General features: G+C 43.5%; 1 protein-coding gene across 2 annotated transcripts in view; it reads right to left on the bottom strand.

Annotated features, from left to right (window-relative positions):
• The window catches only part of LOC124553788 (dynamin-like 120 kDa protein, mitochondrial), a 199,490-nt gene that overhangs the window by 140,606 nt on the left and 31,130 nt on the right, over window positions 1-27,754 (bottom strand). Inside the window, exons 3-5 of one of the 2 annotated variants that reach the window (XM_047127766.1) lie at window positions 24,331-24,466; window positions 12,740-12,901; window positions 4,478-4,519 (exon numbers count right to left, since the gene is read on the bottom strand). In XM_047127766.1, the coding sequence (XP_046983722.1) occupies window positions 4,478-4,519; window positions 12,740-12,901; window positions 24,331-24,466 (340 nt within the window). The remainder of the gene's footprint in view (window positions 1-4,477; window positions 4,520-12,739; window positions 12,902-24,330; window positions 24,467-27,754) is intronic. The other variant, XM_047127767.1, reaches the window with a different exon arrangement.

Below are 27,754 nucleotides of genomic sequence, written 5' to 3'. Positions count from 1 at the left end.
ACATCAAAAAAAGTTTTGGATCACCTCGGTTCCGAGAGTTCGAGAACCTGTACAGAAAACTGGAATAGAGATCAACATAAACATTGTTTCTAGCCTTTTCATTGCTCATGAAAACCAAACATTTCATGTTGTACCACCATACAGCGAGACCTTCAGAGGTGGTGGTCCAGATTGCTGTACACACCGTTACCTCTAATACCCAGTAGCACGTCCTCTTGCAATGATCCATGCCTGTATTCATCGTGTTATGCTATCCACAAGTTTATCAAGGCACTGTTGGTCCAGACTGTCCCATTCCACAACGGCAATTAGGCGTAGATCCCTCAGAGTGGTTGGTGGGTCACGTCGTCCATAAACAGCCCTTTTCAATCTATCCCAGACATGTTCGATAGGGTTCAGATGAGCACAATGGGGGTGCAAATTGTCGTCCAGGAAGACGAATGCCTCGCCAATGTGCTGCCGATGTGGTTGTACTATCAGTTGGAGGATGGCATTCACTTATTGTACAGCCATTACGGCACCTTCCGTGATCAGCAGCAGTGTACGTCAGCCCCACATAATGCACCCCAAACCAGCAGCGAACCTCCACCTTGCTCCGCTTGATAGACAGTGTGTCAAAGGTGCTCAACCTGACCCGGTTACCTCCAAACGTGTCTCCGACAATTGTCTGCTTGAAAGCATATGCGACACTCATCAGTGAAGAGAACATGATGCCAATCCTAAGCGGTCCATTTGGCATGTTGTCAAGTCCACCTGTACCATGCTGCACAGTGTCGTCGTTGCAAAGATGGACCTCGCCACGGATGTCAGGAGTGAAGTTGCGCATCATACAGCCTATTGCGCACTGTTTGAGTCTTAACACAACGTCCTGTGGCTGCACGAAAAGTATTACTCAACACGGTAGCTTTGCCGTAAGGGTTCCTCCGAGCCATTATCTGTAGGTAGTGGTCATCCACTGCAATACTAGCCATCGGGCAGCCTGAGCGAGGTATGTCATCGACATTTCCTGTCTCTCTGTATCTCCTGCACATCTGAACATTACTTTGGTTCACTCCAAGACACCTGGATACTTCCCTCGTTGAGAGTCCTTCCTGGCACAAAGTAACAACGCGGACGCGATCGAACTGCAGTATTGATCATTTAGGCACAGTTGAACTACAGACATCATGAGCCATTTACCTCCTTCCTCGTGGAATGACTGGAACTGATAGGCTGTCGGACCCCTACGTCTACTAAGTGCTGCTCCTGCATGGTTGTTTACATCTTTGGGTGGGTTTAATGACATCTCTGAACAGTCAAAGGCACTGTGTGTGTGATACAGTCAACATATTCTTCAGGAGTTGTGGAAACCGGGGAGATGCAAAACTTTTTCTGATGTATGTATTTGAATATATCAGTGGAATTCTTCCAAACATCAGTAATATCAACATTTTCTGTTACCCATTATTTTCCCCTTATTTTCTCAAACAATTACATGTTGTTTGTTTCCTGAGAAAAATGTGGATGAAAACTAGGAGGGAAACATAAATCACCTGACAAAAAAGTGAATCACCCAGATGACACGGTCAGATGTCACTCTAACTTGGAATACATATATACACGTTATCAGCGGGTATCTAAATGATGAGATTTGCAATTCTCGGTGACAGGTAGGACTGCCACTAGAGAGCATTATATGTTTCATGTTGTTGTCAGGCCTCTTAAGGTATGTGAAGGACAAAAACAGCATCAGACACTGAGCAATCACTGTGAAGGACAGTGTGGTACTATGTACACGGATGACTCAGCATCACCAACACCTTACTGAGTTCAGAAGGGGACACTGTGGGTCTCCATCTGCACAGCTGGTCATATAATATCCAGATCTGTGAAGCATTTGGATGTGGCAGTGGCCCACAGGACAGGCTTACCAGTCATCAAGGTTCCGGTCAATCATATCTGACTACTACCAGAGAAGATCACATACTGTGCACTGAGCATTTTGGAACCCCTTCGCATCAGTCCTTGCAATTCGAGGAAAAAGCAACACTGTCACCCGGCACCATTGACTGGATATCAGTAACAACTAGACAACGAAATTGCCTTCCCAGTGGAAGCTGTCGTAAGCAGAACACAGAGATCTACTTGTCAAGTTGTGCCTCAATTGAGAGGCACAGAATGTTGACAAACGGCATCGCACCGTGTTCTGCACTACTCTGGACGGCCATCGTCAACAAGTACGGTGGCAACCTGGAGAAGTCCCGTTCTTCCGACGTTTTCGCGAGACACAGTTGTGTTACCCCTGGTGTCGAGGTGCGGGGAGTCGCTGGGTACGACCTCGGGTCACGGCTGGAACATCACACACACATCCCATCCTCTCATTTTTACCTCAGGAAACGGTACAACAAACATACAGCACCTTTCCGAGTGAATTCATGCACACATCCGAGCCAGAAGCAGTGTAACTTCAGGATCATAACTCACCTCATACCGCAAAGTTGACAATAAATTTGACTCGATTTTGTAATCATTGAAACATCAGGCACCCCCTCAACCCATAAAGCTTCATTTCATTTCCTCCTTCCCTCCTGGGTGCGTCTTTTTTCTTTTGTCAGGCAGTCGGATATAAGAAAAATGTTATTAAGTGACCAACACAGCTTTATAAGAGTAAGATCCTTTAAAGACTCCTGAATGAATCTTTCATTCTGCAGTGGATAGTAAGCCAATTTGAAACTTTCTAACAAACAGCCGACCAGGACTCAAACCTCAGTTTATCGACTAGTAAAGTCATTAGATGATCACACCAAAGTGAAAAACGATTTATAAAAGATATCTGTGTGAGGCGAACATTGGTAATTGACATTAAATAATGAAAAGTGCGAGGTCATCCATCAAAAGAATTCATTAAACTTCGGTCACACGATAAATCAGTCAAATCTAAAGACCGTAAATACAACTAAATACGTAGGAATTACATTATGAACAACTTAAATTGGAAGGAACACATAGAAAACGTTGTGGGGAAGGCTAACCAACGACTGTGTTTATTGGCAGGACACTTAGAAAATGTGAAAATCTAACAGATTTATTAAGGACACTGCCTGTACTACGCTTGTCCACCCTCTTTTAGACTAGTGCTGCGCGGTGTGGGATCTTTACCAGACAGGACTGACAGAGTACATCGGAAAAGTTCAAAGAAGGGCAGCGTTCGAGTCCTTGTCTGGCACAGAGTTTTAATCAATCAGAGTTCCAAATCATGTACAGACTGTTTATTTAGTATGACACAGTTAATTGAAAAACATAAAGAATTCAACAAACCTACATTTACAGCCTTCATATATCATTTCAAAGCTTTTGAAAGAATGGTTACACAAACTGTGGAAAATCGTGGACAAGTAATGAATCTCAGCCTGTCTGCTAAGTGCTGTTTAAAATTGTTATCACAAAATGAATGCTGAGGCTATTGTAAATGGGAAAAATGCAAGCAAATAATTGAAAATCAAGCTGTCAGATAGCAATATCCAGGGCACAAGCTCGCTTTGAAAAAGGCGGAGGAAAGCAATCGGCCATGTGTTTTGAAGGTAACCGTCCTGGCATCTTCCTTAAGTGATTTAGGGGCATGGAAAACCAAAACCTGATGTGAGGATTTGAAATAGTGTATGTGGTAGCTATCAGTTTCATAATTCAAAGGACTGATGAAAGAAAGTGCTAACACATGAGAACATAATTTTCAGTTATTGCCTGTTATAAGTTGGTTAAACTGAAAGACAAGAACATAAAGGCAGTAAGAAAAAACAATTTATATAGTAGACAATTCTTTCTAGCAGTACGAACAAACTCAAGTTATCATTAGGTGACGTATTCAAAAACACAACAGATACTGCGATCAGACTAATCCTAGCCAAACAAAGGATTAGCGATTCCTCCTGCTGACTGATCTCTTCAATGCCTAATCAGTCAGAATTTTAGCTCCTGAAAGATGTTTGAAACTCTCTCTGCTCATTCAAATCTGTTGTACATGACACTACTTCTGGAAGCAGACAAAATATTTTCAAAGCTCTCTGTATCTGATAATTACTCCTAGAAATAACTGCAGTCATAGATTGTGACAGGCACCTTTCTGAGCAATCGTCAACCATGTCCTCACTCACATCTCAAGAGAGAAAGGATCAAACTGACATCAAAACTCTCTATGAAAACAGAGCTCTTGTCAGATGATATCCAATGTGAGTGATCAACAGTAAGGCTTCTCCCAGTCTCAGATAGAAAATGGTTGCCGACCCTAAACGAAAAAACATCTTTAGCTAAGTCAGAGCTGTGGCATCGACATGCCCAAACAGGGCACGGAACTCGCCTATTGTCGTCAATCGCACAATGCTATAGTAGCGGACGGGTGAAAGGAAGGATTCATCTTTCCACTCCCACTGGCTAAAAAAACTAGAATGGCAAGAGCACGAGGGAAGTAGTGTTTAAAACGCTCCAGCCTCACTTTACAGACCTTCTATTAATCTCTCCAGAAAAGCAGTCAGTGTCTGGAAACCTGTAATATTGAGAAAACATAAAACACCATATAAAAGTCGCAGGAAGCATACTGCAATGGCCTCATGAAATTATAAATTCTGAAGTTATATTTCCACGTGTTTAGCCAGCTCAACAGTTCTGTGTTCTACCCCATTGTTTCAGTAAGTGACCTAGTCCTCAAAATAGTTGTGCAAAAATTCAACTACTCATCACAGCTAGCCGTGAAAACAGTGTGCAAAAAATTGGAACTGTCGATCTGGCTATACACCTACAAATATATCTTCTGTCACTTACAATGGAAAAAATATCAGAATTTGGAAAAATACTATAATTACTTTAACCTCAGTGTCATTTTCTTTCTGTTTGTCAGATGACAAAAGCCATTAATAATTGTACATAAAACTGCAGTACATAACATCACATTAAATTTTCTAATTATGTAAATCTGTTCTTAATAATTTCCTACTACTTGAGTCTGTAGCCTGTTCTAAAAGGAGACTTTTTCATTGCGGATCATGTTTAGATTGTGCAGATGCAAAATGTCAGAAAGTCTACTTGCTTTTCCTATTTTCATTAGCTAATGTCTTATGGTCTCATATTGTTAGATAACTTATCACTGAAGAAATGGTGTTGCCCAGATGTGTGTACAAAGATAATGTATGGCATTCCCTCCAGTGCCTCTTGTAGACATCTCTTTAAACAGCTGGGCATACTGACGACAGCCTGGTAATATATTTACCCTCTTATGAAGTTTGTTCATGACAATCAACCACATTTAAAAAAACTTCAATGGTCATTAGTGCCCAGACTACGTTAAGAATGCACCGCGAGGCACAAGTTTAAAACAACAACTAAAAGGGAAAACACGATAAAAGACAGACTGACAGGCATAGGATTAAAAAAGCAGCATAATCAAATGTCCTTAGAGAGGTTTGTCAAGTTGATAAAACGAAGAACGCGAGCAGCTGCTCGTGGGTCATCCGCTAAAATGGCATCTAGAGTACATGGCAGGCCAAGATCAAGACGCAGTGTGTTAAAATCCGGACAGGACGTTAAAATGTGGCGGACTGTCAGCAATTGCCCACATGGGCAGAACGGCGCCGGCGCAGCCGTCAGCAGATGGCGATGGCTGAACCGGCAGTGTCCTATTCGTAACCGGGCCAAAACGACCTCCTCCCGCCGAGAAGGGCGGGAGGAGGACGTCCAAGCCGCTGGAAGAGGTTTCAAGGCCCGAAGCTTGTTGTCCGTAAGTGCAGCCCAATCGGCATGCCACAGCGATAAAATGCGCCGACAAATTACCCTGCTACAATCCGACGAAGGGACACAACAAGAAGCTGTCCGAGGCTGGAGGACCGCAGCCTTGGCCGCGGCATCTGCAGCTTCGTTCCCAGGGATACCGACATGGCCAGGAACCCACATAAAGCTAACCGGAGAACCGACGTCCACCAGCTGCTGAAGAGAGCGTTGGATCCGGTGCACGAAAGGGTGAACCGGATACGGATCACTGAGGCTCTGGATGGCGCTCAGGGAATCAGAGCAGATGACATAAGCAGAATGTCGGTGACGGCAGATGTAAAGAACAGCCTGGTAAAGGGCAAAGAGCTCAGCTGTGAAGACCGAACAATGGCCATGGAGCCGGTATTTGAAACTTTGTGCCCCCACAATAAAGGAACACCCGACCCCGTCATTGGTCTTTGAGCCATCTGTATAAATGAAGGTCATATTAATGAACTTCGAACGAAGTTCGACAAAACGGGAGTGGTAGACCGAACCGGGGGTAACCTCTTTTGGGAGCGAGCTGAGGTCAAGGTGAACGCGAACCTGAGCCTGGAGCCAAGGTGGCGTGTGGCTCTCGCCCACTCGAAAGATTGCAGGGAGTGAAAAATTAAGGTGTTGAAGGAGGCGACGAAAGCGAACTCCAGGGGGTAGCAGGGCAGAGACATACAACTTGTATTGACGGTCGAGAGAGTCGTCAAAAAAGGAACGATAAGACGGGTGGTCGGGCATCGACAGTAGCCAACAGGCATACCGACAAAGCAGTATATCGCGCCGGTAGGTGAGTGGCAATTCGCCAGCATCGGCATGAAGACTCTCTACAGGACTAGTATAAAACGCTCCGATCGCGAGTCGTAAACCCCGATGTTGTATGGAGTTGAGGCGGCGTAAGATGGATAGGCGGCGTAAGATGGATGGCCGTGCAGAGGAGTATACGAAGCTCCCATAATCCAGCTTGGAGCGGACGATCGACCGATATAGACGAAGTAGGACGGTTCGATCCGCTCCCCACGACATACCACTGAGAACACGGAGGACATTTAAAGAACGGGTACAACGGGCAGCCAAATATGACACATGTGGAGACCAACTAAGTTTCCTGTCAAATGTAAGACCTAAAAATTTTGTTGTCTCCACGAATGGGAGAGCAACGGGACCGAGTCGTAAGGACAGTGGGAGAAACTCCGTGTAGTGCCAGAAGTTAATACAGACCGTCTTCTCGGCAGAAAAACGGAAGCCATTGGCGACACTCCACGAGTAAAGACGGTCAAGAGAACGCTGAAGACAGCGCTCCAGGACATGTGTACGCTGCGCGCTGCAATAATTGGTAAAATCGTCCACGAAAAGGGAGCCTGATACATCAGCTGGGAGGCAATCCATTATTGGATTGATCGCTATGGCGAAGAGAGCGACACTCGAAACTGAGCCCTGTGGCACCCCATTCTCCTGGTGAAAGGTGTCTGACAGGACAGAACCCACACGTACCCTGAACTGTCGATCCATTAAAAAGGAACGAATAAAAAGAGGGAGGCGACTGCGAAGACCCCATGTATGCATGGTGCGGAGAATGCCCGCCCTCCAACAGGTGTCGTAAGCCTTCTCCAAATCAAAGAACACAGCCGCGGTCGAGTGCTTCCGCAAGAAGTTATTCATAATGAAGGTCGACAAGGTAACCAGATGGTCAACAGCAGAGCGGCGCCTACAAAATCCACATTGGACATTGGTAAGTAGGCGTCGAGACTCGAGCAGCCAAACCAAACGAGAGTTAACCATTCGCTCCGTCACTTTACAGACACAGCTGGTAAGCGAGATGGGTCGATAACTGGAAGGCAAGTGCTTGTCCTTCCCCGGCTTAGGAATCGGGACAACAATAGACTCGCGCCAGCATGCGGGAACATGTCCCTCAGTCCAGATGCTATTGTAAGTACGAAGAAGAAAACCTTTACCCGCAGGAGAAAGGTTCTTCAGCATCTGAATTTGAATAGAATCAGGCCCTGGAGCGGAGGACCGTGACCGGGCAAGTGCGTTTTCAAGTTCCCGCATGGTGAATGGGGCATTATAACTTTCACGATTCAAGGAGCGGAAGTTAGGTGGCCTAGCCTCCTCTGCCTGTTTGCGGGGGAGGAAGGCAGGGTGGTAATGAGCGGAGCTCGAAACCTCTGCGAAAAAGCGGCCGAAGGCATTGGAGACATCCTCCGGGGCCACAAGGACGTCATTCGCGACCATCAAGCCAGAAACTGGTGAGTGGACCTTAGTGCCAAATAGCCGGCGCAGAGTACCCCAGACAACAGAAGAAGGAGTAGTAAAACTGTTGAAGGTGCTTGTGAAAGCAGCCCAGCTGGCTTTCTTGCTTTCTTTAATAATACGATGACACTGTACACGTAATTGTTTATAAGTGATACAATTCGCCACTGTAGGGTGGCGTTTAAAGGTGCGTAAAGCACGTCGACGAGCATGTAAAGCGTCTCTACATGCTGCAGTCCACCAGGGGACCGGTACGTGGCGTGGAGAAGAAGTAGGGTGAGGGATGGAATATTCAGCAGCAGTGAGAATGACTTCCGTGAGGTGTGCGACCTGACGATCACAGCTTGTGAAGGTTTGATCCTGAAAGGTCGCCCTGGAAGAGAAGAGCCCCCAGTCTGCTTTGGAGATGTTCCAACTAGATGAGCACGGGGAGGGAGTATGCTGCAGGAGATGGATAACACACGGGAAGTGGTCGCTCGAATATGTATCAGAAAGTGCATACCACTCAAACCGGCGTGCAAGTTGGGTAGTACATATAGAGAGGTCTAAATGGGAATAGGTGTGAGATGTGTCCGAAAGAAAAGTAGGGGCGCCAGTATTGAGGCAGACAAGAATGAGCTGGTTGAAAAGGTCTGCTAACAGGGAGCCCCTCGGGCAGGATCCTGGAGAGCCCCAAAGGGGATGGTGGGCATTGAAGTCTCCAGTGAACAAAAATGGGGCAGGTAGCTGAGCAATAAGCTGCATCATGTCTGCCCTGGTAATGGCAGATGACGATGGAGTGTAAACGGTACAAATGGAAAATGTAAAAGTGGGGAGAGTAATGCGGATGGCAACTGCCTGCAGGCCGGTGTGCAATGTGATGGGATCGTAGGAAGTCTGCACGGGACGGTTCCTTCTTGAAGGCCCGTGCATCTGACTTCTGGGTCTTCGTCTTAGCAGAAGCTGATGAAGGGGCTGGTGTCTGTGGGGTGATGGGAGGAAGAGGAGACGTCGACCGCGCGATCTCAGCACTGGCCGAACGGACGACCGTGGTGCTGAAGGTCAGATCGCATGTCTGGGTTCCCACCTCCCTGGTAGTCCGAGGAGAGGCGAGGACAGTACTGTATTTCCCCGCTGGGAGCAGCGTGGGCTTCCTACTAGCCAATAGCTTGCGAGCAGCCGAGGTGGACACTTTCTCTTTGACCCGAATTTCTTGGATACAGCGTTCTTCCTTATAGACAGGACAGTCGCGGGAGGATGCGGCATGGTCACCCTGACAGTTCACACAACGAGGAGACGGAGGTGGACAGTCACCCTCATGGGCATCCCTGCCACAAGTGACACATTTAGCCGCATTGGAACAAGACTGTCGAGTGTGATTGAAACGCTGACACTGGTAGCAGCGCGTAGGTGTCGGGACATAGGGGCGAACAGAAATAACCTCGTAGCCCGCCTTGATGCGCGATGGCAGCTTAACACTATCAAAGGTCAAGAAAAGTGTCCGGGTCGGTACAAGGTCATTATTGACCTTTTTCATGACCCTATGGACAGCTGTCACGCCCTGCTCAGCGAGGAAAGATTGAATCTCCTCGTCAGCCAATCTGTCGGGGGATCTAGTATAGACCACACCACGAGACGAATTCAAAGTTCTGTGAGCCTCCACCCGGACGGGGAACGTGTACAGGAGTGTGGCCCGAAGCAGTTTTTGTGCCTGAAAGGCGCTCTCAGTTTCTAGTAATAAGGTACCGTTACGCAACCTGGTACAAGATTTGACAGGTCCGGCTATGGCATCTACGCCCTTCTGGATAACGAAAGGGTTCACAGAGGAAAAATCCTTTCCGTCCTCCGATCGAGAAACGACGAGGAACTGTTGGGCAGGCGGTAGTACTTTGGTCACTGGTGGCTGGTCAAGTTTCCGTTTTTGGGCAGAAGTCGAGAGAGATGGAGTGAAATCCATTGCGGAGGAATCCCCCATGATTGCCAGCGTCTCCGATGGCGCGCTCCTTCCTTGTGGGGACCCTCTCAGAGAGGTGAATGTTTACACCTCAGGTCACACCTCCCGAGAAACAGACGGAGGGACCAATCGGCATGGTCAGAAGGTATCAGCTCAGGCAATCACCCCTCCCTGGGCCTGGCCTTTACCAGGGGGTACGTGCGTGCCTTACTTGTCTACCCAGGGTGGGGAATTACGCGTTACCCCGTCACCGGCTACGCGTGCGAATGCGTGGGTCGGCCTTCAGGTGCGCACAGGGAGGAAGGAAGAAGAGGAAAAAGAAGAGAGAGAGGGAGAGAGAGGACAGACTGTCTCAAATGCCGAGGCGGAGACCAGAGAAGGCAAGGAGAAGAAGGCAATGAGAAGGCAAGGAGAAGAAGGCAATGAGAAGGCAAGGAGAAGAAGACAAGGGAAAGAGTAAGGAAGACAGTGAGGTGGAGAAGAGCAAAGAAAGGAACCAACCAAAGGAAGGAAGAAACGAGAAGTGAAAAAGCAAAATGACCGCAAATAGAGGTCGTGGAACCGTCCATCTCCGGACGCAGGTGCTAACTACCCCCTTGAGGGGGAGGGACTCCTTTTAGTCGCCTCTTACGACAGGCAGGAATACCTCGGGCCTATTCTAATCCCCGGACCCGTAGGGGGAGCGAAGATGGGGGACGGGGAAGGATGCGGAAAGGGAAGGTATGCAGCCCGGAAAGGAAGGAGGGCCACATTAGCTCGGGGTCCCGTGCTCGCTACGCACGTGTCCACAAAAGAGTTGTGGACCCCCTGGGGGGGACCCAGCGATGTAAAGAATTTTATAGGTAATAAAATTAACCTCAAACAAAAGCTGAAACCATATCTGCTTGAGGTCTCCTCCTGCTCGGCAGAATAATTTCTGAATATGCAGTATAGTCTGTGCAAAACTACTTCACAACTGCCCTAACGTGAGTAATTTTTATCATTTAAATTTCACAAAAAGACCACTTCTTTCATCAGTTACCTTTCTGCTGATGTAACAATACCCGATTGGTTCGTGGCAGAGTAGGATAAACTGTCATCAGCAAAGCCACTCTGGCAACCAAATCATGCTGCAGTATCACCTGATTTGTGAGACTGAGGCTCTAGGAGCCATGGCTGCAACACTAAGCTCTTTTCTGTTTCTCCTCCACCGAGATGGGTCTATGGAGTCTGTGCCTATTGGAGTTACTTTCTCACTCTACCGCACTACCACCCCCCCTCCCCCTCCAACAATTCTCACCATTTAATTCCCACCAGAAAACTATACCTACGCCTACACAGCAAGAGTACAATGGCATTGTGGTATTTCTTTCATGTGCATCGCAAGACACATGTAAATGGACACACTATTATAATAACACAAACAAAAATTTTCTTGTAGTCACTTTTCATTGTAATTAAATAGTTTGTTGCCACGATCAGGTGGAGAGGATCACCCACTCCGCTCAGATGTCACCTTATCTATACTTTACCATTGCTCTTTCCTGCAATCCTTCCAGCAGTTTTACTTATTGTAGGTCTTTCATAACACTGTCCACACATCACATTCAGGGTCTTGCCAAAGGTCCAGTAGCAATTATTTTGACATTTAACACTATTTTTAGCCACAGAAACAGAATACAGCTGACTGAGTGAGACATGTAGACTTGTCGGAAAATTCTGTATTGTAACATGATGGAAACACCTGACACAGCTTATTTGATAAGAGAAATGCAAGTAGCATTTATAAAATTTCCTATGTTATGTAGTGGCCACAACCAAAGTAAATTTCTTTTGTCTGTCCACACACAACTGAACAAGTCGAATTATTCCAGAAATACAAGAAACATTCTTACAGACGACTGCTCGTGAAAGGGTTTCCGACAGGTTTACAACACCGTACAGCGGGACAGGAAAGATAAGAATTCAATACGGTGTTCACACTGAGGTCACTAGAGCTGGGAGACCAGGACAAGGATAAGGAAGAGGGAGCAGTGGTGGTCATCTTAAGCACCTCAGAATTCTAACTCTTTCATCGCGTGACATATAGTCCCTTCATCAAACAGTAGACAAGGAAGCTATTTACACTCAGGCAACACATTTTTAGTCATTGAATGGAAATGAGAGCAGTATTGAAATAGATTTCACATTTTAAACAGTTTTCCAGCAGAACTGAAACACTTAGTAATAAACATTCACATTTTCAGCTGAAAGATTTTCTTGTGGTACACTCCTTTGATTCTGTACACAAATTTCTCACATTAATTTAAGAACTCACACTGCAACTTATCATTTGTGCATATGCTATCATGAATCTGAGGTTTTTTTTATTATTCAATTTTCTTTTTGCTCTTAATTTTTCTTTCAGCTCTGAGTGGATCATTCAATAACCACGTGGACTTCGCTCAACATCTCAACAAGAGTTTGATGGACAACAAAAATTTGTAAATAAAAAAGGCACAAGAGGCTAGAACCTTCTGATACCTAATGTCAGCTTTGACTTGTAAAGTAATGATGTTGGAGTGTGTGGCATCACGAGTGCAGACAGACATTATTTATTTTGCTTCTACATTATTTTTTGTAACACAAGTTATAGCAACAGACCGATCTGTAATCCCCCCCGCATACACACACACAACACTATAGGTTTCTCTGCAGTTTTGATGAGGTCACGCGTCAAAGCCAACAGGTGGTACCATTAGGTTCAACACTTCTCGCAGCTCTCACACGTGAGCGAGAAGCGAGACAGAGTCGGCTGCGAATACTCACTGGAGGCGAGGTTGGCCGAGAAGCTGTCGTCGGACTCCCCGGGCGGGAGAGGCCGCAGCCCCTCCTCCCGCTCCGCCGCGTCGATCGCGTCCTGCAGTCGGCTGTTGAACCACTCCCGGAAGCCCCGCATCTTCGCCTCTCCTAGCTTGTAGATCCTAGGGTCTGAAAGTTTACACAAAAGCTGCCTCCGAGACTAGTGTCGCCGAGCTACACGTCATACGCACCCCTCTCGTGACACCGTCGCCACTGGCAGAGACGCGAGTCTTCCCATTTAGTTTCATCTTTTCAGCAGTTACCATTCTTTTATTTACTACATTATATTTTTGCTATCCATCGGAGGAACATTTTTGTACCAGTGCCCCTGTAGGCCAGTGGTCTTACATATCACTCTAGAAGAGCCTTACGGATCCCTACATACGCCTTATCGGTAAATGATACTCCCAAACAAAAAGACTGTCGTAAAAGAGAGTAAAGCTAATGTCGAAATTTATTATTTATTTTCACGTGGAGAACCGACCCGAGAGACAATGCGTATCATTAAGAGGGGATGGCAATGACAACAATTTTATGAGAGGGAGTACTCGTGCACACGTGACGCATACGCTCCTCGAATCGCCAGCCCACACTCGAGTAGCGTACTGAGCCGGGAATAAAAAGAGGTAAAGAGAACAATTACTGTATCAAGTTAGGATATGTGGTTACGAATCCTATCACACCAGCACCCTGGAAGCAGCTACCGTAATAGGACACGAGGCACTGGCACAAACCATCACGACAGAACTCGCCCGTGCCAGCAACTGCCACTGCAGGTCCGGCTATCGGGCGGCAGCACGATTGCACATTGGAGGCAGCACCTCGGCGCCCCTCGTGAGACTGACGAGCCGTCTATCCAATATAATCCCGGATTGGAGTGCACTCGGCCTCATTCTGTTATCGTGTTTTCTCATTTTAACCTGACTCCACTCTCGAAAAATTCTCCACTGTATTAGATTTGTCTAGGTCTGGAGTTTTCTGGAATTTTGAAAAGGTAGGACTGCTTTACCTGTAAGTCCTTTATTTATACACATGACTGTTTCACAGAATTTTAGCTGCATCATCAGGTGAAATCTGTATGAACTGATAGACAAAGACTCTGCTCAAAAAATTACAGAACTTCGTTCAAAAATTTTTTTTTTCTCTTACCTTTTACTTCTTGTGCACAATTTCCTTTGAAATACTACTCCACAATTGATACTCCACTCCCAATTCCGTATCCACTTCCGGAAGCAGTCTCTGTAGACCTCTTGCTGGATCGCACAAAGCGCCATCTGCGAATTTTCTTTTATCTTGCCTGTCCTTGACAAACCGTCACCCTTTCAACAGGGTTTTCAACTTTGGAAATAAAAAAAAAAAGTTCACAGCACACAGATCTGTAGAGTACAGAGGAAGAGGCCACACAGTGATTCCGTTTTTTGTGCAATAGTAATGCACCGACAGAGATGAATGTCGAGATGCATCATCGTGATGCAAGAGCCACGAATTGTCCAGCACATTTCAGGTCATTTCCTTCTTACATTTTCTCACAGGCATCGCGACACGTCCCGACAGTACAATCAATTAGCAGTTTGACTCTGTGGCATGAATTTTTGATGAAGTAATCCTTCAAAATCAAGGAAAACTATCAGCACGGCTTTGACATTTTAAGTGACCTGATGAGCTTTTTTGTGCCTCAGAAAATCTTTTCCAATCCACTGTGAAGATTGAACCGTGGTCTCAACACACAACCGTAGATCCACTTCTCATCAACAGTTATGATTCTCTTAAGTAGCATCTTGTACTCATTAAAACGATCCACAAACTCTTCACAGATTGTGAGGGGAGGTCTTTCTGGTCTTGACTCATGAGCCATGAGATGAACCTGGCAGCAACATGATGCACTAAGATGCATTCCAAGTTACTGTTTCAAGATTTCGTGAGATGATCCAACTGAAACGTTACATTCTTCTGCAATCTCTCGGACAGTCAGTATCAGAATGGCATGCACAGTTTCACTGATGCTCCTAACACGAGTGTCGTCGATAGACATTGAGGGGCATTCTGAATGGGGATCAATTTTAACTTGCACCTGTCCATTTTTAAACTGTGTGAAACATATGTAACACCAAGTGTGGCTTAAGCACTTATCACCATAGGCTTCCTGCAATATTTGAAGTGTGTCTGTAAAGGTTTTCTCGAGTTTCACACAACATTTAATGCAGACGCGTTGCTCCTCTAACTCTGCCATCTCAAAATTCGCAAACTGAGCAACAACATTCTACTCAATACAACACCAAACAATAACTAACAGACATACAACAATGGGACTTCCCAGAAGTTGCACATTAAACACAGGCGTGTGCACGGATGTCAACAGCATTCCTCTCCAACACACCATTGACACTAAATTGGCAATGTTCTGGATTTTTTTGAACAGACCTCATACATAAGTGAAGAAGATACAAAATCAAGTCACGTTCTGATCGAGAAAAGAGAACGAGATGACCCAGCGTTCACAGTTGCCAATCTTTCGCTTATTAGCAGACGTCACACACAGAACAGTATTGAAGGCTCCCGTGATACCCAGAAAGCAGTACAATGGTTGCAGCTTAGCTTTTAGACAGCAGGACCACAGAACATGGTGCCCAACACAATGTTGTTCACTTCAATTACTGCTTCGCAGCCTGTGTCATCTGGATCCTGTCTACCAAGACCAGGTTTTCTGAATTTCACAGGTGGGAACTGTGCCGACAACATATCCTCTGTTTCCGCAATCCCCCTGGTGTCGACCATCACTTTCCTACTCCCAATACTGCTCTTTCCGTGCCTTCATTCCGCCAATGCAACCACTACTCTTTTACTCTTCTCTATTCCCCCTACCCAGCCCACTTCTTCAACTCTACACCTACATACATATTCTGCCAGCCACCGCACAGTGCATGGTGAAGGGTACCCTGTACCACTACTAGTCATTACCCTTCCTGCACCACTTGCAAATACAGTGAGGCAAAAATGACCATCTACGTGCCTCCTACGAGACCTAATTTCTCGTATCAAATATTTGTGATCCATATGCTTGGCAGCAGTAGAAGCACTCTGCAGTCACCTTCAAATGCTGGTCCTCTAAATTTTCTCAATAGTGTTTCTCAAAAAGAATGTTCCCTTGCCTCCAGCGATTCCCATTTAAGTTCCCGAAGCATCTCTGTAAGACTTGCACGTTGTTCTAACCTACCAGTAACAAATCTAACAGCCCACCTCTGAACTGCTTCGATATCTTCCTTTAATCCGACCTGATACAGATCGCAAATACTCTAGTAGTACTCGAGAACAGGTTGCACTAGTATCCTATATGCGGTCTAGTTTACAGATGAACCACACTTCCTCAAAATTCTAAAATAAACTGAAGTCGACAACTCGACGTCCCTACCGCAATCCTCACATGTGCGTTCCGTTTCATACTGCTTCGCAACATAATGCTCAGATCTTTAAACGACTTAAATGTGTCACGCAGGACACTATATCCGCATTTACTTACATCCTTCGACATTTGGATTTGACTGCCATTTATCACTCCAATCACAAAATGGCAGCACACATGTATCGGCCAAAGAAACTGACACCCACAACCGAGCTCTTCAACAGCAGAGACAACAGTGTCCATCTACCTGCTTCTGTCATCTCTCTCTGACTTCGCAGAGGCAGCTACGAGTGGAGTAGAGAGATCTTTCTTTTTTTTACACTAGCATTTATCACCTACTAGCACTTATCACCTGTAGTATGGTGTCCAGATTTCAAAATTTGGCAAATTTTATTTTATTATGGTCTTGGTGCGTGGCATTGGGTGAGTGTGGTGGGCAAAAATCTGTGAAATATATAGCAATAAATACTCTTGGGTAAAGCTAAATGATATACGACTTACGAACTTCGCCATATATGTGCAGATTCTTTTATTGATTCGTTCACAATCCAGGTCTGGTGATACAGTTCTCAACATGTTTCATCCATAATGTGGTGGGTGACTATACTCACGAATAATAATGCAAAAGAAGAATAAATTAAGTTATTGATGAAAATACACTAAATTATGAAAAGGATTATACTCACTAAGAATAAGCAAAATGTTTATCTGAAATCACTATAGTGTACCATTTGATTATTCATTTGTTAGTTATGAGTATTTTTAATGTTTAGTCCCTCTGGATTACTTTCTTTATATATCTGTTGATTGTTGGCAAAGTGTGAATGACGAAAACGCCCTGAGAGATTAAAAACTGATCTACTGGATATTTCATGTATTATTAAAGTCTAACTGACAAAACTACACAAGTATCATATCATGTCAGAGTAATGAAACAATAAATACATTTTATCTAAAAACAAAGATGATGTCACTTACCAAACGAAAGCGCTGGCAGGTTGATAGAAACACAAACAAACACAAACATACGCACAAAATTCAAACTTTTGCAACCAACGGTTGCTTCATCAGGAAAGAGGGAAGGAGCGGGAAAGACGAAAGGATGTGGGTTTCAAGGGAGAGGGTAAGGAGTCATTCCAATCCTGGGAGTGGCAAGACTTACCTTAGGGGGCAAAAAAGGACAGGTATACACTCGCACACAGAAACATATCCATCCGCACATACAGGGCTATTACAAATGATTGAAGCGATTTCATAAATTCACTGTAGCTCCATTCATTGACATATGATTACGACACACTACAGATACGTAGAAAAACTCATAAAGTTTTGTTTGGCTGAAGCCGCACTTTAGGTTTCTACCGCCAGAGCGCTCGAGAGTGCAGTGAGACAAAATGGCGACAGGAGCCAAGAAAGCGAATGTCGTGCTTGAAATGCACTCACATCAGTCATAACAGTGCAACAATACTTCAGGACGAAGTTCAACAAAGATCCACCAACTGCTAACTCCATTCGGTGATGGTATGCGCAGTTTAAAGCTTCTGGATGCCTGTGTAAGGGGAAATCAACGGGTCGGCCTGCAGTCAGCGAAGAAACGGTTGAACGCGTGGGGACAAGTTTCACGCGTAGCCCGCGGAAGTCGACGAATAACGCAAGCACGGAGCTAAACGTACCACAGCTGACGGTTTGGAAAATCTTACGGAAACGGCTAAAGCAGAAGCCTTACCGTTTACAATTGCTTCAAGCTCTGACACCCAATGACAAAGTCAAACGCTTTGAATTTTCGGTGCGGTTGCAACAGCTCATGGAAGAGGATGCGTTCAGTGCGAAACTTGTTTTCAGTGATGAAGCAACATTTTTTTCTTAATGGTGAAGTGAACAGGCACAATGTGCAAATCTGGGCGGTAGAGAATCCTCACTCATTCGTGCAGCAAATTCGCAATTCACCAAAAGTTAACATGTTTTGTGCAATCTCACGGCTTGAAGTTTACGGCCCCTTTTTCTTCTGTGAAAAAAACGTTACAGGACACGTGTATCTGGACATGCTGGAAAATTGGCTCATGCCACAACTGGAGACCGACAGCGCCGACTTCATCTTTCAACAGGATGGTGCTCCACCGCAATTCCATCATAATGTTTGGCATTTCTTAAACAGGAGATTGGAAAACCAATGGATTGGTCGTGGTGGAGATCATGATCAGTAATTCATGTCATGGCCTCCACGCTCTCCCGACTTAACCCCATGCGATTTCTTTCTGTGGGGTTATGTGAACGATTCAGTGTTTAAACCTCCTCTACCAAGAAACGTGCCAGAACTGCGAGCTCGCATCAACGATGCTTTCGAACTCATTGATGGGGACATGCTGCGCAGAGTGTGGGAGGAACTTGATTATCGGCTTGATGTCTGCCAAATTACTAAAGGGGCACATATCGAACATTTGTGAATGCCTAAAAAAACTTTGAGTTTTTGTATGTGTGTGCAAAGCATTGTGAAAATATCTCAAATAATAAAGTTATTGTACAGCTGTAAAATAGCTTCAATCATTTGTAATAACCCTGTACACAGACACAAGCAGACATTTGTAAAGGCAAAGAGTTTGGGCAGAGATCTCTGCCCAAACTCTTTGCCTTTACAAATGTCTGCTTGTGTCTGTGTATGTGCGGATGGATATGTGTGTATGTGCGCGCGAGTGTATACCTGTCCTTTTTCCCCCTAAGGTAAGTCTTTCCGCTCCCGGGATTGGAATGACTCCTTACCCTCTCCCTTAAAACCCACATCCTTTTGTCTTTCCCTCCCCTTCCCTCTTTCCTGATGAAGCAACCATTGGTTGCGAAAGCTTGAATTTTGTGTGTATGTTTGTGTTTGTTTGTGTGTCCATCAACCTGCCAGTGCTTTCGTTTGGTAAGTCACATCATCTTTGTTTTTAGATACATTTTTCCCACGTGGAATGTTTCCCTCTATTATATTCATATCAATAAATACATTTTCACACACTCGGTAAAGTTTGTAAGTCACAGAGTACATAGTCTTTCCCAAGAGTACTTACTGCTCCATATTTCACAGATTTTCACTCGACACACTAACCCACTGCCACATACTGCAACCCAACTCCCTTATAACAGCATGAGACCAGGGGCAATCTATCACCACAACCATGAGTGGGAGGCAGAGGGTAGTCATAGACAAAAGTCTGTCAGCATGCGCACACGCGCGCGCACGCACACGCACATGCGCGCGCACGCACACGCGCGCGCACGCACACTTTTGTGGCTGGAGGCCCTTCCTGACAACAAAATTATCAAAGTTAACCAAAAGAATGGCAACCATGGCATCATCTGCCTGTCAATAATATATATTTGTACCGTGTGTCATTATATTTTAACTGTTCGTGTATCCTATTCTCTGAGGAGAATTTGGGGACCAGCCCTGTATTTCCCTGAACGTTCACGGAAAACTATCCGAGTGCTAAACTAGTGCTGGATGCTGTAACAGCCCAAAGCCTTCAATCTGCTGCACGGATTCGATCCAGATCTGGCTCACCTCTCCGTCTTGCAAGCTGGCAGATTGTAGAGGAGTAGCGAGCTACTGGTACAAATATGCATTTCTGATGGACAGAGAAAATGTAATGCAATGAAGAAAGACTGATAACCACATGAACAGCAAATTAAACAGAAAAACACGTCCCCACGAAGTGCAGTATTATCACACTCCTCACTACTTTCTACAACTCAACAATTTACTGCTACTATGCTGAAATTTCAGTGGCACAAGATTTATTATAAATACAGCAACAAAAGCTTTCACCAACTGACTACATTCTGAAGCACTATCTCGAACTACTGCTCATTATGTGCAGCCTCAAATACTTTCAAAACAAGGACATCACAGACTACAATATCAAACTTCAAGAATACAAGCCACTAAACTTGTTGTCAAATGTCAAAGCAAATCTTTTATACAATTAACAGTTACACTTTGATTATCCAACATTACTTCGTTTGAGAAATGCAGCTGTCAGTTTCATACTGTAAAAAAATACATCACTGATTAAAGTAGTGTGTCAAACAGGCAAAATGACAAGAGGAGGCATTTTAGGCTGCTTTTGATCTGAGAATAACCACCAATTTTGCAAGCATCTAAACCAGGAACTGAACATGTTCCTCAGTGTTATAAAAGATAATACTTTGTTGCAACTCCTCTGTTGACAATAAGTATACTTTCCACAAAATAATCAGAAATCTTAGTGCATTTTACACAGGTACGTCTTTAAAAAACTTTTCGTGCAGTTTGGAAGATACCTATTAATATTCTTGTGCACCTGTCCACAGTTGCATTTAACACTTTATAGGTTAAAACTATTTTGCCACTCTTGCTTTTATTTAATATTCCTGAAATTATTGTTTATTTTACCATACACTTGTGCACTACCAGCTAATTTCAGTATGAAGCCATCATGTAGTTCTCTCTGTGACAAATGAAATCATAATATCTGAAACACTACGAAACAGTGGTCATGCAGGAAACGTTCTACGCAGCAAAAACTCTTAAACTGAACACTAACAGATAACTCGAAAAATTAGGAAAATTGAAAGAAGAATCCAAGGAAAAATACTATGACCTAAATGGAGCAGTTAACCAGAATACACATTAAAATCTAATGCAGAACTGTATCTGAAAGTCACAAAGTTGTAATGAGAAAATGAAAAATAGAATTCTATGCGGGAATAAATAGCGACAGAATAAAAAACAAATCTTTTAACTTACTAAGCTATTACAGATCCAAAATAACAGTGCTGAAAGAAATAGGAGGGGATATCAAAAATGTGGTAGTCAGCTTTGACACAATAAGAAATAGAACATTTTTTAAAGCACAAATGGAAAATGCAGAGTTTCAGGACAGCATTATTTGGAAAAAGAAGTTGCACGGGTACAAGTAATGACACCAATGCCAAAATACTTAAAAAGATAAAATAAGAGGAGGAGAGGCTATATTACATTTGAAACATCTTGCAAATATGTGTGTGGTGTCACCGCCAGACACCACACTTGCTAGGTGGTAGCTTTTAAATCGGCTGCGGTCCGCTAGTATACGACGGACCCGCTTGTCGCCACTGTCAGTAACTGCAGACCGAGCGCCACCACACGGCAGGTCTAGAGAGGCTTCCTAGCACTCGCCCCAGTTGTACAGCCGGCGTTTCTAGGAAAGGTTCACTGAGAATTACGCTCTCATTGGCCGAGACGATAGTTAGCATAGCCTTCAGCTGAGTCAATTGCTACGACCTAGCAAGGCGCCATTTATCCTTTGCTATGTATCTAATGAAGCATGTACAGTAACAAGACCAATGTTCAACAATTGTGGATTAAAGTTAAGTATTCCAGCAGCTACATACTTTTCTTTATAGCATTCATTACGTTTCCTGTTTCAGACCTCACGCCAGCCTGCGTGAGTTTAAGCGCGTGCCTTTCGGTTACCCGTCACTGTGGACTGGCTGTCTTGTCAGTCCACAACAATATGCCTTTAAGTCTCACATTGGAAAGCACATCCAAATGCCACAACTCCATTGTAACTAATTATTTTGTTGTTTTTGTATATACAGAAAGTAGCTGCTTGAATAATCATCTTAAAGTGTAAAGCTCTGAGTCGATTAGAACTGTGTGCTGGACCAACAACTTAACCTTGGGCATTTGCCTTTCACATACAAGTGCTCTACTAACTCAGCTAACTGAGCACGACTCGTGAGCCATACTCACCCCCATAGCTCTATTTCCAGAAGTGCTGGTCACACAAGTTATGCAGGGGAACTGAGAACTTTGGTATGAAGGAGATGAGGTGCTGGCAGAAGTAAAGCTGTGAGGGTGGGGTTCGTAAGTCATACTCTGACACCTCAGTCGGTAGATCACTTGCCCGAGAAAGGCAGAGGTCCCTGGTTCGAGTTGTGGTCCAGTGCAGTTTTCATCTGGCACGAAATTTCAAATCAGTGCACACTCAGTTGTAGACTGAAAATACATTCCAAAAATCTCAATTGATTCTAATTAGAAATATTAAGATGATGTAAAACATAAATTATCTTTCAGTCTACAATTTTTCTGAAAAATTAAGAAAATACTAGGGTTTAAAACAGCTGTTCCTAATGATTTGTTTTTAACCATATTCTTAATTTATAAGAAATACTGCTGTAGAACAGAAGACAATAGGTGAGTGTTCATTTCTACTTGCATAAACAGTTTCCTGTAACATATTTCCATTTCTTTTTGACCATTTGACTGTGTTGAAAATTAAATTCGCTCCAAAACGGGTCTGGTGTGAGAAATAAAAGTTTATAGTACAGCTGTAGGCCGCTAGAGACAATTTATTGGATTTAACACACGGATGCTACACAACAAGGAAAAACACTGATATTTTCATGACAAAGGGCAATGGCACAAATTCCACATTACCACACTGTCACACAAACATACGATTATTTGGAAGAAAAAACTAGTTAGGGCGACTACTTCCGACTGTCTCGGTCATCTTAAGCAGTCTTCTATGTCAGTAATATACCGATGTTATTGCTTGTTATACTGAATGTGTCAAGAAACACTACACAGTGGCCTTACACTGAAATCACTCTACACAAATCAATGATGCAATAAACAAACACTTTTTTAACTGAAAAATCCAAAGGTGACAAAAAATTTTAAATCACACAAACTACGTACTTAATGCCCAAATTTGTCATCGACTATTTCAGTTCAGACTGAAGGAAATAATGACAGATGTAAAAATACTAGAAAGAAGAATGTTCTGTGCTCCTTGAAGTTAATATACTTTGCCTCTGAAATTAGTGAAAAACACAACTGTGGAAGTGCTTCACATATCAAGATTGAAGATGTTTCTTCTTCACAACTCCTCCTCCTTGAGTAAAACCAAACAGTCAATTCTAAAGAGAAAATGAATATTTATTTAGTTATATGAAATGTGTTATGGAAGGTTCTGGCAGAATGTAAATAATTTAAGTGTAAAGATAGCAGCTCCCCGAATCATAGCATCATTCAGTTGTCGACTGGAACATGAAAAAGAATGAAAAATTAGTCTAATGACGTTTTCACTCTTTTTAATGTCCCTGCCAATTACTCAACACTTCCAGTATTCAGTGAAATGTTAATGTTACTTGTAAACTACACGCAAAATTTTCAACACTCATCACTTATGACGGCTTCCAATAATTGCTAGGCACGGCATCTGTTTCAATGTTTGGCCAAAATCATTATGAGATGCACACTTGCCAACACACAATCTGCATCACACAGTTTCCTCTGTTTGTAGAAATGTATCCGACTATAATTAGATCAGAACAATAAAGTAACTGGCAGTTATGCACAGAAGGGAAAGAACTCAGGTTTCCATTATCAACACAACCAATACAGTTGGGGCAACAACAGCTGTAGGGTTTTACACTCAATTTATTTCCACTTGTCCACTTCTGGCTTCTGACACCACTTCTTAAAATAAGAATATCTGCACTGAGAAACATAGCACCCTACCAATCTGAATTGCAACAGTGGTGTTACGATGTCCACAGGGTGATTTGACACAACTGAACAGAACAGAACGTGTGCTCACTTGCCTTTGGTTGGCTGCTGTTGATACAACTGCCCTTGCTGTCAATCACTGCATTATTCTGATCTATGTGTAACTCAGCCATCATCAGACACTATCCTCCATTTGGTTTCACTCAGACAGAAAGGAGGGATTTCTCACTCTGAAAGCTTCATATAATGTTCTTTTCAGTGACAATACAGTTGTAAGGCTAGATAACAGTGCGCACTTACTACAGGAAGTCAGAACTTAGCCAAACTTTTGTTGTTGCACCACACACACACACACACACACACACACACACACACACACACACACAGGTTGCTGACTAACAATCAGCCTCATTTCGCCGAGTGGCCACAGAAAGTCTACCACAGCTGGATGCTCATTTTTGGTGCACTATCCAAGTGCCGGGGCTGCCTTTACGTGTCCACTACTGCTCACCAACCGATACGGGGCAGATCCCACACCCACAGAAATCTGACGATGCACATTTGCAAATATGTGGATAATTCCAACTCTGTCACGATCGACCGTGTCGCACTTACCGCCACCTGCCACCAGCATACACTTACCGAGGTCTATACTGTCGCGAATGCTGTCCTTCACCTCCGACAGTGACGAGCGGAAGCTGTTCCACTGCTCCGTGTCAGGGAACATGTCGCTTAGCCAGCCCATGTCTGGGATGGAGTCCCTCCACTTCTCGTATGTCTGCAACACGTCACGGCAAAAGATGCTCTGTACAGACTGTAGGTGAGAAACTTCTGTGGCCGGTGGGATGTGTGCACTCCACCGATATATTTGCTTCCCAGTTCCCACAGGGACAAGGAACGTGCAACACATTTCTGCCCCCTCCCCTTCGATAATCAGTAAAGCATTAAGTGTACGATGGAGGATCAAATATGAAGGCGGCTGCATGTTACAAGTGTGTACAGCTGATGAGCTAGTGCCGGCTTCTATGCAGTAAAGGCAGGGATATCAAGCGAGCATTGTAGGCACGTTGCATTCACAGACTGACACTCTACCACTCTTCACAATATATGAGAAATTGCTGCCCAGCAGAACTGCTTAACATCTTATCATCAAATTTCTTTACTTTATATTCATTTTACTGAATGTTGAGGTCTCTGTCTGTGGATTATATTACTTTATGAAATCTAGCACAGTACGTACCGTGTTGCCAACTAAAATGTTTGTTTATATCAGAAAATTCTGTCTATATCTAAGTTACACTTCGCTTACAGGTTCACAATTTTCGGACTTAAACAAACACGTCAGTCAGCAACGTGGAGGAGGCTGTGATCATTTCAAACAATGCACAAAGCAAAAGGTGTTTATGCCACACTTACAAATGTCAAAAATATGAGCAACAACAAGCAGGACAGAAAGTAAGTGCTTCTAATGAGTTATCTCTATACACAACAGGAAACACCCTAACTGGTTCACTGACTCATTGCCCAGCCGCAAACACTAAGAACAGAAATTTGAAAAGGGTGTTGAGCTTACACTGTAAACATTGATTGTGTTTGAACTTTTCAAAATTCCATCCTTAAGAGGGCGTAAAAGGGGACAAAAGTTTTTTTTTATGTCACTATTAAGACAATATTGAAACTGTAACTACAAAAACTGGTATTTTGTTTCCTGGTCAGAGACACAAAAATACGTGTTTCAGCATTTTTGGAAATTCAATCCCTTAAGGGGTGAAACAAAGAGTTAAAGGTTTTTGAAAAATACATCATTATTAAACAATTATTAATACATTTTTAAACTACATCTACGGAAATTGGTATGTGACTTCGTGATTAGAAATAAAAAAAATAAATTTCAGTGGTAAATTCAACCCCTAAAAGAGTGAAATAGGGGGCAAAAAGTTTTACAAAAATATTTCATTATATTGAAACATCTTTAAAGTTAAATCTACAAAAATTGGCATTTGACTTCTTGGTTAAAAATAAAGAAATATGTGATGAAACCTTCTACGGAAATACCAGTACATGAACTCAAAAAGCAAGATTAACAAAAACTTCCAACTCTAGTTTACAGAATTGCTTTTTGGTCAGAAGTACATCCAGGAGAGACCATACTTCTATGGCCTGTATTAGTGTGAGAAGTTTAGACGGTGTTGAAATTTGTGAACTAAATCAAAGAAAGCTATTTAACAGTCGCCACCACAAATCGGCTTTGCCTGAATCGCACAGAAAAAGATATGTGAGTGAAGTAGCAGGTGCTAAACCACTATATTGTAAATATAATACACACAAGTGTAGTACATAAATAAAATCCTTATTTTGCACTGGGCAGCTGCAAGATTCAAACTGTATCCAATATTTTAATAATGATGCGCTAACTGAAGATTTAAATACATACAACAGCAACCAAAGGTGGACAAAAGTCTTAAATGTGTATAGGTATAAATAAAAATACATAAAAAAGTGGCTGGTTGTTGTAATTAATTAAATTTCTTGGCCATGAAGATGTACAAGCAGCAAAAATTTTACAGAGATATGCACACTGCACATAAAATTAGTCAATCCCAAGAGAAATGTTAGTAATACTGCAGCACACTGCCTGTAGCCCTGATAATGGCCTCAAATCAATGAAGAAGTGTGTCCAGAAGTTTCTTTGTGTATCCCACATGCACCTGAAGAAACTCACTGATCATCAGATCCTATAGGTTTAACAAAGGCTTTTTACAGCCATCTATAGCATGTATCTGTGTTTTATGAGTGTTGGGAAGCAACAATTCAAGCCCCACCCTGGAGGATTGTGCAACATTTCAGGTTGCCGTATCCTACACAGGAGTAACAGCAATTAAAAATTAAGCATACAAGAGAATGCAAAAGATAGATCATACCTAAAGATCTGTAAGAGATTAGACTAGGAAGAAGGGAAGAAAAGAAGCTGTACAAACAGACAGAGAGCAGGAACGAAAAAATGGTATGTTGCAACATTATGTCTGCGAGGATGACCATACATCATTCCGTCTCAGCATCGTGGAGTTGCTGGCTTGCCAGGCAACTACTTTTGCCAAAAAGTAGACTTCGCACTTGCGCATTGCTACTTGCTTCCTCAACATGTGTGACAGAAAACAGATCCCACGATATCCTGCCGCTGAACAGTATTTAGTCCAGTGCACGGCCCCCTTCAGCAGTTGACTCCGAGCCAGGAATCGGACATCCGGCCCACGCCGACACCACCGTCTCTGCCGCCGGCGCTACGGACATAACCTCGGGTCACTGTGACACCGCTGACAGATCTGTCTTCGCAATACTGGATGTCGTAAAACTTGGCTCAAATTATTCTTGTGGTACAGTGACTGCAGACTGTTCCAAAGGAACTTTAACTCCATTTTTTGACAGAAGAATTAAACCTTTTGTGGAAATTGAACTCCGTGCACTGATGGCAGAACTGAAAGTTTAGTCTAACGTTGCTTTAAGACAGTCTCAGTGAGACCTCTCATTTTCATTTTGTGCTATCACCTTGTTCGTTTCTTAACTACAGCTATTATTCATTTAAGAAGAGGAACAGCGTTTCTTGATTTTGTTAATAAACTTTTTAAAGAATCTTTTACATTGTCTGTGTCTGACATTGTCAAATTCTTCAAACGGAACACTTGAAAGACAAGAATGAGATAAATTTATGTAGAAATACATACAGCTCAATTTTGAGCAGTGATGCACCACTTTGAAAACTGTTATATTAGGATTCGGCTGAGCACCAAGGAACCTCACCCTCTGTAAATAGAAGGCACTCGGAAACAGAGGGACCAGTACTAATTGCTGAAGAAGTGGAAGCAGTATTCAAGAACACGCAGAATAATATGGCCCCAGGAATGGATCTAATACAGTCATAACTCATTCAAATACAGGGAAGGAATTTATGAAACATTCCCACATGTTTGTAATTGTTGTTGTTGTTGTTGTGGCCTTCAGTCCTGAGACTGGTTTGATGCAGCTCTCCATGCTACTCTATCCTGTGCAAGCTTCTTCATCTCCCAGT

The sequence above is a fragment of the Schistocerca americana genome, chromosome 11 (assembly GCF_021461395.2).
Source record: "Schistocerca americana isolate TAMUIC-IGC-003095 chromosome 11, iqSchAmer2.1, whole genome shotgun sequence".
Classification (NCBI taxonomy): Eukaryota; Metazoa; Arthropoda; class Insecta; order Orthoptera; family Acrididae; genus Schistocerca; species Schistocerca americana.
The sequence above is the reverse complement of the archived record's forward strand: the minus strand, read 5'-3'. Positions and strand labels throughout refer to the sequence as shown.